We start from the raw sequence: 21,046 nt of genomic DNA, 5'->3' as shown, positions 1-21,046 counted from the left end.
CTAAGTTACTCCAGCATTTTGTGTGTTTTTATTTTGTAAACCAGCATCTGCAGCTCCTAGTATCTCCACATAATAGGTTTGAGTGAGCAATGGTTTGTTTTCCATTTGACTGCTGTCAGCCGAGCAGACCTGATCCAGCCCTTTCAACAATGCTCACTATGCCATAGTGCAAATGTAACTATTGATCACATGGTATATTTCTTAAAGGGACACACACCACAGGTGATGTAGATTTCTTAAAGGGATACACACCACAGGTGATGTAGATTTCTTAAAGGGATACACACCACAGGTGATGTAGATTTCTTAAAGGGATACACACCACAGGTGATGTAGATTTCTTAAAGGGATACACACGACAGGTGATGTAGATTTCTTAAAGGGATACACACCACAGGTTACTTAAAAGGTTACACATGTCAGGTTACTTAAGCCCTGTGTCTTGGGGAGGGGAAAATGTTGTAAAATTGGAACATAGCCAAGTAATTATGTGGAGTGCATAACTCCACATCACCTTTAATGCAGTGAGGTAAATAAATCAGTGGCCACTTTATTAATAGCTGCACTTAAGCACTATAAATGTTTATAATAGCAAAGCGTGTGAGGTTTAACTGGGTCTCTTGAGATATCCTGAGGATTGATCCAATGCAGGTCTCCGTGAGAAAGGCTCTTGATAAGAGTGGCTCAGAGGAATGGTTCCATTTTCGGGAGAAGAGAATAACTAGTCACCTGGACATTCAGGAAGGAATTCCCACAGGGTAGAGTGGAGTGGTCAGAACCCATTGGTCAAACCCCGGGCATCCCCTCCATGTAATTCTGGAGAGTCAAAAGAGCACTCGGAACAACAACCGGCTCCTCTCCCTGCCCTGTAGAACGGAGCGGTTCAGGAGATCCTTCACCCCTGCAGCCATTAGATTTTATAATTCGGACCGCTAGGCTGAAGGGGGATGCATTTTTAGCATTTTATAATTTTTAATTGTTAATTATTGGTCTTTTTAAGTATTTATTGCTCTCAGGTAGTGTCCACATTGTATTCTATGTATTTTCTGTCTGCGTTCGTTTTTGAATCTGTGGGTTTGTTGGTTGGGGGCTTCTGGACATCTGAATTTCCCTGAGGGTATCAATAAAGTATTTATTTATTATTATTATTATTAATGGGAGGTTGGATGTGTGAGGAAGAGGAGAAGGCACTGGACGCCAGGTTCATGGATATATATATATATTTTTTAATAATATTTTTATTGGAAGCATATACATATAATAGCGAAACACGGTTTGTTTACCAATTACATATATACAAAGCTTCTGTTATTTTTTTTGAAAGATAGTTTCATGGATATTTTTAAGGCAGAGATGGACAGATTCTTGATTGGTACGGGTGTCAGGGAGAAGGCAGGAGAATGGGGTTCAGAGGCAGAGATATATCAGCCATGATAGAATGGCGCAGTAGACTTGATGGGCTGAATGGCCTGATTCTGCTCCTGTCACTGATGACCATATGAGAACAAAGGGTTCCCCTTTTAGATTTAATTGGAGAAAAGCTGGGAGGATGGATGAGTGTGTTGTGGACTTTGTGACGAATGGCCTGATTTGAAGCTGTTTTCTTTTCCTTAGAACTGCATTAAATCTGTTTGTAATTGAATTCATTAATATTTATTAGGGAGGTGACTGTTGAAGCTTTAGTTTAGATTATTGTAACGTCAAAACCTTTTTTTTTGTTACGATGGGTTAGGGGGGGGAGGGGCAAGGTATATCTCCATCTTTTCTTATTTATTTTTCTTTCCACTGCACAGCACCCCTCTCTCTCCCCCTCCATCCCCTCTCCCCCCCCACCCCTTCCCCTCTGTCCATCTTCCACCACCCCCCTACCCCTCTCCCCCTCCCTCCCTCCCCACACTTCCACTTCTCTCCCCCCTCCCACTCTCCGTCCCCACTCTTTCCCCTCTCCCCCCACCCCCCTCCACAATCTTCCCCCTCCCTCCCCTCCCCCATTCCTCCCCCCCATTCCTCCCCCCCATCCCCCACACCACTCTCCCCCTCCCCTTCCCTCTCTCCTCCCCTCTCCCCTTACCCCACCCCTCTCCCTCCCCCACCCCTCTCTTCCCCCTTCCCTATCTTCTCCCGCCCCCTTCCCCTACCCCTCTGTCCCTCTTCCACCCCTCCCCCCCCTCCCCTCTTCTCTCCCCACCCCGTCTCCCTCTCCCCCCTCCCTCCGCCTGTGTGTTTGGGGGGTGGTTAGTGTGAGTGTGATGTCGCAGCCCCCCCCCCCCCCCCCCGCAAACGCGCGTTGGGGAAACAGCCCGCCAACAGTCTCTGCCTTTAAGAAGGAACTGCAGATGCTGGAAAATCGAAGGTACACAAAAAAAAACTGGAGAAACTCAGCGGGTGCAGCAGCATCTACGGAGCGAAGGAGATAGGGAACGTTTCGGGCCGAAACCCGGTCCATAGATGCTGCTGCACCCGCTGAGTTTCTCCAGCTTTTTCTTGTGTACCAGTCTCTCTGTCTCTCCCCTCTCTGCCCTTCTCTCTTCACAGCCCGCGGCTCGACTCATGCACGCCCGCTCCAACCCCCCCCCTTCACCTCTCTCCCCCATCCTCTCCTTCCTCTCCCCCTCGTCTCCACCATCCTCCTCCCCCTCCTCACAAAAAACTTTTTTCTAACATTAAATTTTCCCCCATTGTTACATCTTTACCATTTTGAAATTTCTAAATTCTTAATGATTTCATTTCATTTCAAATACCGTTTTTTAAAATAAATTTGCTGCCTTTTCATTGACAGCTTAGATTCAAAATCATTGTTATTTCACTTTGTCAACGTTGACTTTTTTGTGTTTTTTTTAATAAGATAGTTTGTGGAGGCGGGTGCTTAGTGTCTGTCACTGTTTGTGGAGGCGGGCACACGCTCTCCATTCAAGCAGACGCTCATCTGTTTGTGGGGGCGCGTGCTTAGTGTGTGTGATGACACACACTCTCTCCCCCCACCCCTCTCCCTCTCCGTCCACACTTTCCCCCCCCCTCCCCTACCCCATCTCCCTCTTCCCCTCCCTCCCCATCCCTCCCCCCCTCCCCCACACCTCTCTCCCCCTCCCCATCCCTCTCTCCTCCCCCTCTCCATCTCCCTATCCTCACCCCTCTCCCTCTCCTCTCCCACCCCCTTCCCTCTCTCCCCCACCCCCTTCCCCCTCCCCACTCTTTCCCTCCATCCACACTCTTCCCCCTCTACCCCACCCCCTTCGCTCTCTCCCCCACCCCCTTCCCCCTCCCCACTCTTCCCCTCCATCCACACTCTTCCCCCTCCCTCCCCTACCCCATCCCCCTCTTCCCCGCCCTCCCCCCCTCCCCCATCCCTCTCTCCCTCTCCCCATTCCTCTCTCCTCCCCTCCATCTCCTCCCTCACCCTCTCCCTCTCCCCCCCTCTACCCACCCCCTTCCCTCTCTCCCCCCGCCCCCTTCCCCCACCCCTCTGTCCCTCTTCCACCACTCCCCCTACCCCTCCCTCATCCCCTCCCCCACCCCACTCTCCTCCTCCCCTTCCCCCCCATCTCCCCATCATCACCTCTCTCCTCACGCCGTCTCCCTCCTCCCCTCCCACCCCCTCTCTCACCCCCTCTTCACCCCATCTCCCCCCCCACCCCTTCCCCTCTCTCTTGCACCACTCCCCGCTACCCACCTCTCCCACTCCCTACCCCTCTCCCCCCCCTTCCTGCCTCCTCCCCGCTCTCTTCCCACTCCTCACTCTCTCCTCCCTCCCCATCCCCCCCTCTCTCCCCCTACCCCACTCTCCACTCTCCCTCCCAACTCTCCCGTTTCCTCCTCCCCCTCTCCCTCCCCTCTCTTCTCCTCTCCCCCCTCCCCCCACCTGTGTGTTTGGGGGTGGTTAGCGTAAGTGTGATGCCGCAGCCCCCCCCCCCCCCCCCCCGCAAACGTGCGTTGGACAAACAGACCCAACGGGTCTGCACTTGGTCTAGTAACCAAATAAAATTTAGATTTAGATACCCCGAGAACATGATTTATAACAAGAACAGTAAAACAGCGAAACAGTCTAAAGTGCAAATGTGTCTGTGCCGGGTCGACGTGCGTCGTGACCATCCGAGGGAGACAGTTCATGGGGGTGGGGGGCACTCAGCAGGGCTGAGCATTTTATCCTTGTAGATGCTGAGCGTTTATCCTTGTACAATTGCTTCTAATAAAAATAAATTAAAATATATATATATATATATTTATTAGGGAGGTGACTGTTGGAGATTTAGTTTAGATTATTGTACAGTGAAAACATTTTTTTTGTTTTGTTGCGTGCTAACCAGTCAGCGGAAAGACAATACATGATCACAATCAAGCTGCCCTCAGTGTACAGATACATGGTAAAGTGGGTCATGGAGGAGATGTGGCCTTTCACGTGGAGTACAACGCACCTCCTCTACCTGGGAGTCTACCTGAGTCCCGGTGCGGAGACCTGGCTGGTGAACTGGCAGGAGCTGGAGGTGAAAGTCGTCACCCGGCTGGGACGCTGGGCGGGTCTCCTCAGAGTGCTTTCCTACCGGGGCAGGGTGTTGGTCATTAACCAACTCGTGGCCTCCATGCTCTGGTACAGATATACCACATTGGTTCCATCAGCCACCTTTGCTGGGATCATCCAGAAGAAGTTGGTGGACTTCTTCTGGGGCAACGGAAAGCACTGGGTCTCTGCAGCGGTCCTGAGTCTCCCGATCGAGGAGGGCTGTCAGTCGCTGGTGTGCATTCGCACCAAGGTGGCGGCTCTCCGCATCAGGACCTTGCAGAGATGCCTGTACTCAGGGCATCCTCCCAGGTGGCACGTGCTGGCAACGCACTTTTTCCAACGAAGCCGCTGCCTTCAAGAGGTACGCGGATCCCGATGGTGGGCGCCAGCCGTGCGGTCCTGATGGGGATGCCTGGCTTCCACAGCGACTTGTTGAGAGTCTGGAACATGGTTGTTGTCGACCGGGCCCCCCCTCCGCCAGGGGAGGGTGACGGCCCGAGCATGAGAGCAGCCGGTCCTTGTCCCGCCCCACGGGGGCTCAAACGTGTGGAGTAATTGTGGTTGAGCAAGCCCCCGCTCAGCCGGAAGTAGATTCTCCCCCTCTACATTGGGGACTTGGGGTGGAGGGTATTGCACCGAGGTGTTCCCTGCAACCTGTTTCTCTCACAGTTCACAGACTCACCAGTCGCCTGCCACTGTTGCGGGCTGGAAGAGTCTGTGTACCACGTGTACATGGAGTGTGTGAGGCTGCAGCCCTTGTTCCAATACCTAAAGGGGCTGCTCCTTGCCTTCTGGCTGCACTTCACACCCACCACCCTCATCTTTGGACACCCTGTGCGTATGGGGAGAGGGTAGGGCTGAAGATGTCCTGGTTGGGTTGCTCCTGGGCCTGGCCAAGCTGGCCATCCGCGAGTCAAGGCACCAGGCGGAAGAGGGCTCTGCCTCTTTTCCGGGGTTACCTCCGTGCCCGGGTGGTGTTAGAGGGGGACTACGCTCTGTCCACGGGCACCCTGGGGGATTTCCTGGACCGCTGGGCACCGCGGGGGGTGGAAGTCATCCTTGATGTGGGATTGGAACATAGTTGTATAATAGTTCATTTAGTGTATTTGTTTGACTCGTGTTATGGTGGTGGGTTTTGCTTTGTGTTTTTGTGTACTGTGAATATTATTTTTAATAATTAATTAAATTATTTTTGCTTAAAAAAATAAAACTAAAAAAAGTCAAATAAATGAAGGGTGTGATGGTGCAGCTAAGTACTGGATGTGTCATAGAATCATCCAGTCCAATTTGGCCATGGTGACCAAGATGCCCCATCTACGCTAGTCCCGCAAGTGTCTTTTAAATGTTATTATAGGACCTGCCTGAACTATCCCTGGCAGCTCATTCCATATACCCGCCATTCCCTGATTCCATTTAAATCTTTTCCCTCTCACCTTAAACCCATGTCCTCTGCATCCTGATTCCCCCTGACCTGGGTGAAAGTCTATGTGCGTTTGGACAGTTCTGTTCGTTCTCTCCCATCCTTCCTCCTCACCCACTCCTGTTGCCGTACAAAACGCCTCTCAGCCCCCGATCCTCTAGCTCATCTCCTCCACTGCCACGTTCTTACCATCTCCCTGCTCCGATCTCCAGGAAAGCAAAAATAAAAATCGCAAACTGGCAGATGATGGAAATGTAAGATAAAAACAGGAAGTGCAGGAAACGGCCATCAGGTCAGGCAGCATCCGCGGAGAGAGAAACTGTGGCAGTGTTTGGGGTTGAACACCTTCAGTCAGCTTTTTTTATTTTGATTATTTGGGCACCATATCTGAGGAAGGATGTGCTGGCTCTGGAGAGGGTCCATTAGACAATAGGTGCAGGAGCAGGCCATTTGGCCCTTCAAGCCAGCACCGCCATTCAATGTGATAGAAACATAGAAACATAGAAACATAGAAATTAGGTGCAGGAGTAGGCCATTCGGCCCTTCGAGCCTGCACCGCCATTCAATATGATCATGGCTGATCATCCAACTCAGTATCCCATACCTGCCTTCTCTCCATACCCTCTGATCCCCTTAGCCACAAGGGCCACATCTAACTCCCTCTTAAATATAGCCAATGAACTGGCCTCGACTACCCTCTGTGGCAGGGAGTTCCAGAGATTCACCACTCTCTGTGTGAAAAAAGTTCTTCTCATCTCGGTTTTAAAGGATTTCCCCCTTATCCTTAAGCTGTGACCCCTTGTCCTGGACTTCCCCAACATCGGGAGCAATCTTCCTGCATCTAGCCTGTCCAACCCCTTAAGAATTTTGTAAGTTTCTATAAGATCCCCTCTCAATCTCCTAAATTCTAGAGAGTATAAACCAAGTCTATCCAGTCTTTCTTCATAAGACAGTCCTGACATCCCAGGAATCAGTCTGGTGAACCTTCTCTGCACTCCCTCTATGGCAATAATGTCCTTCCTCAGATTTGGAGACCTGATCATCCCCAATCAGTACCCCGTTCCTGCCTACTCCCCATATCCCCTGACTCCGCTATCTTTAAGAGCCCTATCCAGCTCTCTCTTGAAAGCATCCAGAGAACCTGCCTCCACCGCCCTCTGAGGCAGAGAATTCCACAGACTCACAACTCACTGGTTTACAAGACTGGCCCCAGGAACGAGTGGGTTAACCTATGATGAGCGTTTGACGGCACTGGTCCTGTACTCGCTGAGACAGAAACTCTATCGCTGCGCCAACATCTGCGATCTATATCTCTAATTCACTCTGGGAGCCCTTGATGTGCTGTTTGTTCCTTTGTTCACGGGCCTCTTGCTTGCATGTTGAACTTCCAGCCTAGGATCTATGTCTGCTCCCAGTAAGCCCCTGGAGAGGCCATCTTGCCAAGCGCTGATATAAATCTGCTAATTGCTAAGTGCCGTGTTTCCAGAGCGAATATCGTTTGCCTCGAGCACAAGTCAAATTGAGTTTGTCATCATATGTACAATTCAATGAGATACACGTGTCATGACAATCTTGCTTCCAGCAGCATCCCATAGACTCAGGCAAACACAGAACATAATGTCATTTATAAATGATTACTTCAATTGTATGTGAATTCAGCCCAATGTGACTATACAGACCAACATGCCCCATCTACACTAGTCCCACCTGCCCACACCTGACCCATATCCCTCTGCACCCTAGCGGCATAAACATTGACTTCTCCAATTTCCGGTAGCCCTTGCTGTCTCCTCCCCTTCTCAGCTCTCCCTCAGCCCTCGGGCTCCTCCTCTTCCTTTTTCATATAACCATATAACAATTACAGCACGGAAACAGGCCATCTCGGCCCTACAAGTCCGTGCCGAACAATTATTTTCCCCTAGTCCCATCTACCTGCACTCAGACCATAACCCTCCATTCCTTTCCCATCCATATACCTATCCAATTTATTTTTAAATTATAAAATCGAACCTGCCTCCACCACTTCCACTGGAAGCTCATTCCACACAACTACCACTCTCTGAGTAAAGAAGTTCCCCCTCATGTTACCCCTAAACTTTTGTCCCTTAATTCTCAAGTCATGTCCTCTTGTTTGAATCTTCCCTACTCTCAATGGGAAAAGCTTATCCACGTCAACTCTGTCTATCCCTCTCATCATTTTAAAGACCTCTATCAAGTCCCCCCTTAACCTTCTGCACTCCAGAGAATAAAGACCTAACTTATTCAACCTTTCTCTGCAACTTCGTTGCTGAAACCCAGGCAACATTTCCTTTCTTCTCCCCACCCCCCAACTCTACATCAGTCTGAAGAAGGGTTTTGGCCCGAAACGTTGCCTATTTCCTTCGCTCCATAGATGCTGCTGCACCCGTTGAGTTTCTCCAGCACTTTTGTCTCCCTCTAAACCTGTTACCAGTCTAAATGTTTCTTAAACGTTGCGAGATTACCTGCATCTTGTAAAGAAAGATTCAGAGGGGTGTGACAGTAGTGTGGCCAAGAGGATATTCCTTGTGGTGGGGTAACCTGGAACATGAGGGCACGGGCTCGGGATAAAGGGACGTCCATTTTGTTGTGAACTACTGCAATGGTTGTTAAATTTTCTGTACATCGGGAGTGTGGATTAGAGATTTGGTGCGGATCAGGAACAAGGCGAGATCAGAGATCACATCAGCCAACAACACGTTGAGTGGTGGAGCAGGCTGGGAAAGCACTATTACTCCTGTTTCTTGTACTTTTTCAATTCCTTTAAATATTTCATTGTTATTGCTCTCACTTCACACTGCATTGCCCCCCTTGAGAACAGTTCTTTTCCAGCCGTATTGGCTACATCCATCTACTGAGTGTGTGGGGCCTGTAATTTTAATGAAGGGCTTTCTCTGAAATGGTGAATGCTGAACCACTGCACCATCCTGAATGTTCAATAGTTTCTTTATGGTCGTGTTTAGCAGGTGCAGGGATTTTTCGTGCATACAGCTCAGCAAAACTATCTCAGCCTCGGAGGGCGGTGGAGGCCGGTTCTCTGGATACTTTCAAGAGAGAGCTAGATAAGGCTCTTAAAGATAGCGGAGTCAGGGGATATGGGGAGAAGGCAGGAACGGGGTACTGATGGGGATGATCAGCCATGATCACATTGAATGGCGGTGCTGGCTCGTTAGGCCGGATGGCCCACTCCTGCACCTATTGTCTATTGTCTATCCCTGCACATTAGCGCAATCAGCTCCAGTCAGTACAGAACAACCCACTGAGTGCATATGCAAGAGAATGCAGTTGCTTTTCTCCTGTCCACTGAGAAGGGGAAGTAGAGGGTGGAGGTTGGTGCAAGGTTTGGGCCCCATATCTGAGGAAGGATGTGCTGGCTCTGGAGAGGGTCCAGAGGAGGTTTACTAGAATGATTCCAGGAATGAGTGTGTTAGCATATGATGAGTGTTTGACACCACTGGGCCTGTACTCACCGGAGTTTTCAAACTTGAGGGGAGACATCATTGAAACTTACAGAATAATGAAAGGCATAGATAGAGTGGATGTGAAGAGGATGTTTCCACTGGTCGGAGAGTCTAGGACCAGAGGTCACAGCCTCAGAATTAAAGGGTGCTCTTTTAGAAAGGGGGTGAGGAGGAACTTCTTTAGTCAGAGGGTGGTGAATCTGTGGAACTCATTGCCACAGAGGGCTGTGGAGGCCAAGTCAGTGGATAGTTTTAAGGCAGAGGTTGACAAATTCTTGATTTGAACGGGTGTCAAGGGTTAGAAACATAGAAAATAGATGCAGGAGGAGGCCATTCGGCCCTTCGAGCCAGCACCGCTCGCTATGGGGAGAAGGCAGGAAAATGGAATTAGAGGCAGAGATCGCCATGATTGAATGGTGGAGGAGACTGGATGGGCCGAATGGCCTAATTCGACTCCTATAACTTGTGAACTTGTGTGTTTGTGAACTGGTGTAGTATTTTCCAGCAAGCTTGAGCTCAGTGGGGCAGCCCCACCATTGAGCTGGTGATTCCATGATCTGGACCAGTTTCGGACACAAATATAAGGGACATGCAGGGAAGGGAGGGATATGGATTACGTGCGGGCAGATAAGATTTGGCCTTGGCATCATAGTTCGGCACAGACATTGTGGGCGAAGGGCCGACTTCTGTATAGGAAGGAACTGCAGATGTTGGTTTACACCGAAGATAGACATATAATGGTGCCTCATAGGGCGGTGGAGGCTGGTTCTCTGGATGCATTCAAGAGAGAGTTAGATTGAGCTCTTAGGGATAGCGGAGTTAAGGGATATGGGGAGAAGGCAGGAACGGGGTACTGATTGTGGATGATCAGCCATGATCACATTGAATGGCTGTGCTGGCTTGTAGGGCCGAATGGCCTACTCCTGCACCTATTGTCTACTGTCTATTGTCTATAATGCTGGAGTAACTCAGCGGGACAGGCAGCATCTCTGGAGAGAAGGAATGGGTGATGTTTTGGGTTGAGACCCTTCTTCAGACTGGCCTGTTCCCTCGCTGTACTGTTAATAATAATAATAATAATAATAATAATAATATATTTTATTGTCATTGCACATAAGCGCAATGAGATTTGGTATGCAGCTTCCATCCAATGTCATAACTATTCCATGTTGAATGCAAATCCCACCCAATTTGCTGAAGTCCTGAATTTAATTAATTGTGGAATGAAAAGGAAATGTTGATTTTAAAGATCCGTCTGCTTTGCTAGTGCCTACTAAACAGGACAGCACAGGAACAGGCCATTCGGCCCACAATGGCTGTGCTGTATGTGAATCATGTTAAACTTATCTCCTCTTTCTGTACATGATCCATATCATAGAAACATAGAAACATAGAAAATAGGTGCAGGAGGAGGCCATTCGGCCTTTCGAGCCAGCACCGCCATTCATTGTGATCATGGCTGATCGTCCCCTATCAATAACCCGTGCCTGCCTTCTCCCCATATCCCTTGACTCCACTAGCCCCAAGAGCTCTATCTAACTCTCTCTTAAATCCATCCAGTGACTTGGCCTCCACTGCCCTCTGTGGCAGGGAATTCCATAAATTCACAACTCTCTGGGTGAAAAAGGTTTTTCTCACCTCAGTCTTAAATGACCTCCCCTTTATTCTAAGACTGTGGCCCCTGGTTCTGGACTCGCCCAACATTGGGAACATTTTTCCTGCATCTAGCTTGTCCAGTCCTTTTATAATTTTATAATCCTTGCATTCCTTGCATATCCAGGGTGCTGATCTGACACATCACCTATCGATTTACTCCGGAGAGATGCTCCCTGATCCACTGAGTTACTTCCAGCAATGTGTAGCTGTCTTTTTTGTCTAGCTAAAAGTCTCTTCCATGCCATGATTGTATAAAGTCCTAGAGTGATACAGTGTGGAAACAGGCCCTTCGGCCCAACTTGCCCATACTGGCCAACATGTCCCACCTACACTAGTCCCACCTGCCTGCGCCTGGTCCATATCCCTCCAAACCTGTCCTATCCATGTACCTGTCTAACTGTTTCTTAAACGTTGGGATAGTTCCAGCCTCAACTACCTCCTCTGGCAGCTTGTTCCATACACCCACCACCCTTTGTGTGAAAAAGTTACCCCTCAGATTCCTATTAAATCATTTCCCCGTCACCTTGATCCCATGTCCTCTGGTCCTCGATTTCCCTACTCTGCTCAAGAGACTGTGCACCTACCGATCTATTCCTCTCCTGCGCTCCATGGAATAGAGACCCAGCCTACTCAACCTCTCCCTATAGCTTACACCCTCTAGCCCTGGCAACATCCTCGTAAATCTTCTCTGAACCTTTTCAAGCTTGACAATATCTTTCCTATAACATGGTGCCCAGAACTGAACACAATATTCCAAATGCGGTCTCACCAACGTTTTATACAACTGCAACATGACCTCCCAACTTCTATACTCAATACTCTGACTGATGAAGGCCAAAGTGCCAAAAGCCTTCTTGTCCACCTTATCCACCTGCGACTCGACCTTCAAGGAACTATGCACCTGTCCTCCTAGATCCCTCTGCTCTACAACTCCCCAGAGGCCTACCATTTACTGTGTAGATCCTGCCCTTGTTAGACGTCCCAGAATGCAACAGCTTTACAACGTGATTGCCCCTTAGTTGCTCCCCTAATCGGTCCAGGACTCCGTTCAGTTTGAGGCCATTTTAAGATGGCGATGAACACTGAGTATGTCGGTGACAACCTGTCCCACAAAGACAGATAGGGGATGTGAGGCCGATAGACAATAGACAATAGGTGCAGGAGTAGGCCATTCGGCCCTTCAAGCCAGCACCGCCATTCAATGTGATTATGGCTGATCATCCCCAATCATTACCCCGTTCCTGTCTTCTCCCCATATCCCCTGACTCCACTATTTTTAAGAGCCCTATCTAGCTCTCTCTTGGAAGTATCCAGAAAACCTGCCTCAACCGCCTTCTGAGGCAGAGAATTCCATAGACTCACCACTCTCTGTGAGAAAAAGTGTTTCCTCGTCTCCGTTCTAAATGGCTTACTCCTTATTTTTAAACTTTGGCCCCTGGTTCTCGATGCTGTAAGGTAGACACAAAAAACTGGAGTAACTCAGCGAGGAAGGCAGCATCTCTGAGGAAAAGGAATAGGTCAAGACCTTGCTTTAGACTCCACAGAGTGGGAGCAACGAGAGAGGGTGTTGCAGAACTTGTAGTGGAGAGAGGAGGAGAACTTCTTCAAAGTAGGCTTACCTTGAGGAGATTTCGCAGTGGAACGGACAAAATGTGTAGGAAGGAACTGCAGATGCTGCTTTAAACTGAAGATAGACTCCGGACTCCAGACTCCGGACTGTCAAAGCTGCCACAGCCAGATATAAAAACAGTTTTTATCAACGAGTAGTTGCTCTACTCAACAGCCAAAAATCTGTAGCCTCCCTTTGATCTGGTATTTTGTTGGTTCACATCCTTGATCAATGGTGTTTTATCATTAATGTTTTATTATTATTAATGTTTAGTGTTTTCTGAGTCATTCGTAACTGTAACTGTATGTCATGTTGTTACTTGTGGGCGGAGCACCAAGGCAAATTCCTTGTATGTGAATACATGGCCAATAAACTTACTTACTTACAAAGTGCTGGAGTAACTCAGCGGGACAGGCAGCATCTCTGGAGAACAGGAATAGGTGATATTTTTGGCCGAGCCCCCTATTTAGGCCATTTGTTGGGTGCCTCATGGGACAGTCAGTGTGTTAGCAGGGGCACGTGTATTTTGACCAAGTAGTCCATGTGTAGTCTGAAATGATGATGATGAGAAATGTTCTTTCCTCAGTTCCCCAGGTGTAGACATGAAGACTTGCCTGGATGAATGCATGATGGCCATGAACATGTTCCTCAACAACCAATTCAGCGAGAGCCTTGAGATGCTGAAACCAAGGTAGGATCTTCCATGGTTACCACTAATAAAGAGACCCGGGTTCCATCCTGAATACATCTTGTCTGTACGGAGTTTAACCGTTCTCTCCATGACCACGTGGGTTTTCCCCGGGTGCTCCGGTCTTCTCCCACACTCCAATGACCTGTGGGTTTATAGATTAATTGGCTTTAGTAAAGATTGTAAATTGTGTGTAGGATAGTCGTGGACTCAGTGGGCCGAAGGGTCTGTTTCCACGCTGTATCTCTAAACTAAAAGATGTGACCTTTTTTTGCAGACAGTCCAGTGATAATCTATACATTGGCAATCTATACAATCATACCAAGTATAAGAGTGTAAGTTAATAGTCCAGACTGAATCCATACAAAAGAGTCACCATGTTTTATGTACCCTTTAAGTCCAAAGATAAATGCAAAATGCTGGAGTAAAGCCCCTGTTCCACTTTCCCGAATTACTCACGAATTCTCCCGAGTTTTCCCCTTGATTCAAACTCGGAGATGCCAGCTGTGGGTACTCGGGGCTATTTTCTTTACTCGTGGACATTTTTCAACATGCTGAAAAAACGTCCCTACTTGCCTGATGCCCCAAGTACTTACGGCTGGCATTATGAGCCGCTACGAAATATCTACGGACTCCTACGGACTCGCTACGGACATTCTCCGAGTTTGAATCAAGGGAAAAACTTGGGAGAATTCGTGTGTAACTCGGGAAAGTGGGACAGGGCCTTAACTCAGGGGGACAGGCAGCATCGCTGGAGAGAGGGAATGAGGGTTCCGATCCAAAACGTCACCCATTCCTCCTCTCCAGAGATGCTGCCTGTCCCGCTGAGTTACTCCAGCATTTTGTGTCTATCTTCGGTTTAAACCAACATCTGCAGTTCCTTCCTACACACTTCCAAGTCCGAAATGTATTTAAAAAAAAATATTTTAGAATCTTAGTCAAAACTGTCCATTCCTCCTTCTCTGGAGGAAAAGGATGGGTGACGTTTTGGGTTGGGACCCTTCTTCAGACTGAAAGTAGGGGGGGGGGGGGGGGGGGGGAATGACACACTCGAGGTAGGAAAAGGCCAGAAGAAAGCAAGATCGGCAATAGATGACCAAGGAAAGGTGGAGTCCATAATAGCCCATTGTTGGCTGGGGAAGAGGTGATTACGAAGGGAGACAAGGATGCGAACAGTGGAACTGGTGGGATGACTAGGGAGGGGAAGGGGAGCTTACAGTTGCATAGAAAGTGCAGATTAAAAAAACAGACGGGTTTCAACAAGGTTGATTGGAAGATCAGGAATTCATCTTAATTTATGGGAGGACTGCTCAAGAGCCTGATAACAGCTGGGAAGAAGTTGTTCCTTAATCTGGTGGTCTGTGCTTTTGAGCTGTGGTATATTTTACTCTACAGAACAGGGGAGAAGAGAATATAACCGGAGTGTGGTGGTCTTTGATGATGTTGGCTGCTATGTGTTGCAACTATAGCATGGACTCGGCTGTGTTCACGGCTCTCTAGTTTAGTTTATTGTCACATGTACCGACATACAGTGAAAAGCTTTTTTGTTGCGTGCTATCCAGTCAGCGGAAAGACTATAAAGTATACATGGTTACAATCAAGCCGTCTACGGTGTACAGATAGATGTTTAAATGAGTGGAGCGATTGTAATGTAAATAATTTGTAAAAATTGGTGCAGGCTCGAAGGGCCAAATGGCCTCCTCCTGCACCTATTTTCTATGAATGATTGCAGCTGTGTTTCTGGGACTAGCATGCAGAGAGTGTGGTCTTGGGCGGAGCAGTTGCCAAACAAGTATTATTGGAGGAATGCTGAATTCCCTTCATCTTTTAAGGGAGCAGAGGAGATGCTGTACTTGTAGTCATAGTTCTCTGCCTCAGAGGGCGGTGGAGGCAGGTTCTCTGGATGCTTTCAAGAGAGAGCTAGATAGGCCTCTTAAAAAGGGGATATGGTGGGAAGGCAGGAACGGGGTACTGATTGTGGATGTTCAGCCATGATCACATTGAATGGCGGTGCTGGCTCGAAGGGCCGAATGGCCTACTCCTGCACCTATTGTCTATTGTCTATTGACCTCTTCTTTCCGTATACCCACCACCCTCTGACAGCAACAGTTGCCCCTCAGGTTCCCTCTTCTTCAGTCTATGTCCTCTGGTACTTGGTTCTCCTATCCTGAGTAATAGACTCCCTATCGAGTTCCCTCATGATTTAATACACCTTTATAAGATCACCCCTTAGCGCCCTGCGCTGGAAGGAATAAAGTCGTAGCCTGCCCAATTTCTCCCCTATAGCTGAGGTCCTTGAGTTGTGGCAACCTCATAAATCTTTGCTAGACAAAAGTGCTGGAGAAACTTAGCAGGTGCAGCAGCATCTATGGAGCAAAGGAAATAGACAACGTTTCTGGCCGAAACCCTTCTTCAGGCTGATGGGGGGTGGGGGCGGGGAGAAGAAAAGAAAATGGAAGAGGAGGGGCCCGTGGGCTGAGGGAGAGCTGGGAAGGGGAGTAGACAGCAAGGGCTACCGGAAATGACAAAGTGTTTAAGAAGGAACTGCAGAACTTTTGTCTACCTTCGATTTTCCAGCATCTGCAGTTCCTTCTTAAACATCATAAATCTTTGCATTCTTTCCAGCTTGATGCCATCCTTCCTATAGCAGTGTGAATAAATCTGAACACAATACTCCGATTGCAGCCTGACTAACGTCTTTTACAACTGCAGCATAATGTCCCAACTTCTATACTCAAAAGGAAGATAGACACAAAATGCTGGAGTAGCTCAGCGGGACAGGTAGCATCTCTGGAGAGAAGGAATGGGCGACGTTTCGGGTCGAGACCCTCCTCCTATACTCAATACTCTGACTGATCAGGACACATTTGGAATATTGTGAGCAGTTTTGGGCCCCATATCGGAGGAGGGATGTGCTGGGCTTGGAGAGGGTTCAGAGAATGATCCCAGGGATGATTGGGTTAACATATGAAGAGTGTTTAATGGCTCTGAGCCTGTACGCACTGGAGTTTGATAGGATGAGGGGGGGTCGCATTGAAACCTACTGAATAATGAAAGGCCTAGATAGAGTGGATGTGGAGAGCATGTTTCCAGTAGTGGGCCTAGAACCAGAGGCCACAGCCTCAGAATAATAGGACATACCTTTAGAATGAAGATGAGGAATTTCTTCAGCAAGGTAGTGGTGAATCTGTGGAATTCATTGCTGCGGATGGCGGTGAAGGCCAAGACATTGGGTATTTATACAGCAAAGATTGATAGGTTCTTGATTAGTAGGGGTGTCAAAGGTTATGGGGAGAAGGCAGGAGAATGGGGTTGAGAGGGAAGAAAGATCAGCCATGATTGAATGAAAGAGCGGAACTCGCTGTCAAAACATGGAGGGGACGGGGGTCACAATTTTTTGGCGGCCACGCGCGCATGCGCACACACACACACACACACACACACACACACACACACACACACACACACACACACACACACACACACACACACACACACACACTCACACACGCGAGGCTTCGGAGGCTCAATCCAGCGCTAAAAGCGGAGATTTTAAAATCTGGATTACAAGAACTTGGGGGGGATGTCCCCCATTTCTCAAAACATGGGGGGGAAGTGTCCCCTCTGGCCCCCCCCCCTGGGTTTTCCGCCCCTGATTGAATGGCGGAGTTGACCCGGTGGGCCAAATAGACTAATTCTGCTCCTATGTCTTCTAGTTTAGTGATACAGCGCGGAAATATGTGTCCGCGTCGACCAGCGATCCCCGCACATTAACACTATCCTACACACTAGGGACAATTTACAATTTTCACCAAAGCCATTAACCGACAAACCTGTACGACTTTGGAGTGTGGGAGGAAACCGGAGCACCTGGAGAAAACCCATGTGGTCACAGGGAAAATGTACAAAACACCGACCGCACAGACAGCACCCGTGACCAGGATTGAACCCGGGCCTCTGGCGCAGTGAGGCAGTAAAGTTGCCGCTGTGTCGTTGTCAGATAGTCTGATGGTCAGTGGCTGAGAGGCAAGATTCTTCGATCTGTCACGTTCACTTACAAAGCATGAATGTTTCCGGAGGTCGGGATAGTCTCCGTGATGGAGAGTATCAGTAGACACGGCCTGGGAGGAATGGCGTGGGAGGTAGAGGTGAGGTGTAGAAACTCCCCTCCCCTCCCCACCCCACCCCACCCCAGCTTGCAGGTGGCAGCTGCAGCCACGACCTGCTGACGTGGACTCTGGTGTTTGCTCAGAATCTCGTTCCACCTCCTTTAGCAAACGAGCAGTGCTCGACTTGTGCCTCAAGTGTCAACACTAGCTGCATTGTCTGTGCTTATCTGTGCCTCCCTCAAACAATGCTGCTTGGGGTTAGACATTAACAGAATCAGGAAGCCAGGAGTTTATGTGGAAGAAGGAACTGCAGATGCTGGTTTAAACCGAAGATAGACACAAAATGCTGGAGTAACTCCATCTCTGGTGAGAAGGAACGGGTGACGTTTCGGATCAAGACTCTACTAAAGACTTGTCCCACTTTCCCGAATTACTCACGAATTCTCCTGAGTTTTCCCTTTGATTCAAACTCGGAGAATGTCCGTAGCGAGTCCGTAGGAGGCCTAAAGGGCCGGTCCCACGAGCATGCGACCTGCATGCGGCAAGCGCGACCAAACCGGAAGCGGAGGCCGCGCGGAGGTCGAGTGAGTGACGTGAAGTTCGAGCGAAGTCCACAGGAAGTTTGCGCGTGACGTACGGCGTCAAGATGCTGCGTACGGCGTCCAGATGCTGCGCACGCCCGTCGAGGCGGTGCGTACGGCGTTGAGGCGGCTGCGGGCCAGCAGGCCGTTGCCGCGCGGAATTTCTGAACACGGTCAGTTTTTCGGAGCCCCGCGCGATGTCGGGACCAGCTCCGCACAACTCCATATGGCTCTGGCGATCGAAGTGGGAACGGCTCGAAGGCCTTGCGGCTCAAGCGACCACGTGAGGTCGCGCTTGCCGCATGGAGTCGCATGCTCGTGGGACAGGCTCTTTAGTAGTCCGTAGATATTTCGTAGCGGCTCGTAATGCCAGCTGTAGGTACTCGGGGCATCAGGTAAGTCGGGACGTTTTTTCAGCATGTTGAAAAATGTCCACGAGTAAAACAAAATAGCCCCGAGTACCCACGGCGGGCATCTCCGAGTTTGAATCAAGGGGAAAACTCGGGAGAATTCGTGAGTAACTCGGGAAAGTGGGACAGGGGCTTTAGTTTGAAGAAGGGTCTCGACCCGAAAAGTCACCCGTTCCTTCTCTCCAGAAATGCTGCCTGTCCCGCTGAGTTACTCCAGCATTTTGTGTCTACAACCAGGAGTTTATGATGTGGCTTTATGTGTGAATTAAATGGCAGCGTGGGATTGTGGTCAACTTGAGTAATAAAATAGAGGCTGTGATCTAATTGGCTTTACGAGCATGAATGTAATCTGTTTTGTTAATGTAAAGAAAGAAGCTGCTTTCGAGGAGGGAGGCGAGGATCAACCATTTTAACGGATTAAGTGCATTCGCTCTCCCTCATTACATTCCATCCGAGGGAGTTAGATGTGGCCCTTGTGGCTAAAGGGATCAGGGGGTATGGAGAGAAGGCAGGTACAGGATAATGAGTTGGATGATCAGCCATGATCATATTGAATGGCGGTGCAGGCTCGAAGGGCCGAAAGGCCTACTCCTGCACATATTTTCTATGTTTTCTATGTTTTTCTATCCCCAAACTAAACCACTCCGTCTGCCCCCCTCTGTTCCCCGAACCAACCCAAGGGTCTCGCCCCGAAACATCATGGGCGGAAATCCCGGGGGGACGGGGACGGGGGGACACACGTCCCCCTCATCATTTGTAATCCGGATTTTGAAATTTGGTGAAAACAAAATCTATTAAAAATCTCCGCTTTCCGCTAGACAGTGTGGGCGGGACTTATGATCGAGGGCGCCGATTGGATGAGAGAGACGTCGGTCAGCAGGCCGTGGGATCTTTCACCGCCCCGCGGTCAAATTGCTGCATCGAGGCGATCGAGGCTCCCGATGTTGAAGCCCCCGCTGGGCGATGGAAAATCCCGCGGCCGGTTTTAAGCCGCGCCGGGCGATGAAAGGCCCCGCGAACGGGCCGATTGAAGCCCCACGACTCACGATTGTCTGTGAGTCACCTTGCTCAACATCAAGGCGTCACAGTTAAATTGTCTTTACAGTCGCTGTGATTTGTGCGGGCAAATTGTTTACACAAAACAAGGACCCGCGAGCTGTGGTGGAGTTAAGATATTTCATGTAGACACAAGGAACAGCAGATCCTGGTTTACAAATAAAACAATGCTGGATTAACTCAGCAGATCAGACAGCATCTCTGGGGAATAAGGATAGGTTACGTTTCTGGGAAAGCATCCAGACTTGAATCTTTATCTAAGGTAGACAAAAATGCTGGAGAAACTCAGCAGGTGAGGCAGCATCTATGGAGAGAAGGAATAGACCCCTTCGCTCCATAGATGCTGCCTCACCTGCTGAGTTTCTCCAGCATTTTTGTCTACCTTTGATTTTTCCGGCATCTGCAGTTCCTTCTTAAACATGAATCTTTATCTATTCCTGTTTGGTTTATTTTTGGATACAGCGCAGAAACAGGCCCTTCGGCCCACCGAGTCCTCATCGACCAGCAATCCCCGAACATGGGCCTGTCCCACAACCATGCGACTGCATGCGGCAACGTGGTCGCTTGAGCCGTACGGCCTCGCGGGGCCGGTCCCACTTCGATCGCCGGAGCCGTATGGAGTTGTGCGGAGCTGGTCCCGACATCGCGCGGGGCTCCGAAAAACTGACCGGGTTCAAAAATTCCGCGCGGCAATGGCCTGTCGGCCCGCAGCCGCCTCGACGCCGTATGCACCGCCTCGACGGGCACACGCAGCGTCTCGACGCCGGACGAAGCGTCTTAACGCCGTACATCACGCGCAAACTTCCCACGGACTTCGCTCGAACTTCACGTCACTCACTCGACCTCCGCGCAGCCCCCGCTTCCGGTTTGGTCGCGCTCGCCGCATGCAGTCGCATGCTGGTGGGACCGGCCCTGTACGGGGATCACTCGACCTCCACGCGGCCCCCGCTTCCGGTTTGGTCGCGCTTGCTGCGCATGCTCGTGGGGCAGGCCCTTAACACTATCCTGCACACACTAAGGACAGTTTACAATTTACTGAAGCCAATTAACCTACAAACTTGCACGTCTTTGGAGTTTGACAGGAAACCGAAGATCTCGGAGAAAACCCATGTAGGTTACGGGGAAAATGTACAAACTTGGTACTGACAGCACCCGTAGTCAGGATCGAACCCGGGTCTCTGGCCCTCTAATGGGCCTGTCCCACCTAGGTGACTTTTTAGGCAAGTGCAGGAGACTCTGCGCTTGCCAGATCTTCGCCACATGTTCGCTGGTGGTCTCTGGTGAGTCTCCTTCATAGTCGTGAAGAGTTCCCGCATTCTGGGAACTAGTCGCGTCCTCAGTATGGTCGCTGCAAATTGTTCAACATGTTGAAACATTTTCTGCGTCCAAAAATTGGTCGCCATGGAGAAAATCGCTAATCCTGTAGTCGTAGCTGCGGTTGTAGTGGGGTCGCCATGTAGTTATGGGTAGTCGAGGTAGTCGTAGGTTGTTTTAGTGAATCGCCTTTGCTGACCGGTCATCTTCATTGATTCATGGGGGA

The 21,046-nt window shown here is 49.5% G+C and overlaps 1 protein-coding gene across 1 annotated transcript in view; it reads left to right on the top strand.

Annotated features, from left to right (window-relative positions):
• The window catches only part of LOC116966075 (tetratricopeptide repeat protein 39A-like), a 102,370-nt gene that overhangs the window by 25,043 nt on the left and 56,281 nt on the right, over window positions 1-21,046 (top strand). The window contains exon 3 of the mRNA XM_033012226.1: window positions 13,249-13,353. Within this exon, the coding sequence (XP_032868117.1) occupies window positions 13,249-13,353 (105 nt within the window). The remainder of the gene's footprint in view (window positions 1-13,248; window positions 13,354-21,046) is intronic.

This window comes from Amblyraja radiata, chromosome 35, assembly GCF_010909765.2.
Source record: "Amblyraja radiata isolate CabotCenter1 chromosome 35, sAmbRad1.1.pri, whole genome shotgun sequence".
NCBI lineage: Eukaryota > Metazoa > Chordata > Chondrichthyes > Rajiformes > Rajidae > Amblyraja > Amblyraja radiata.
Note: the sequence above shows the minus strand (reverse complement) of the source record. Positions and strands in the feature narration are given on the sequence as shown.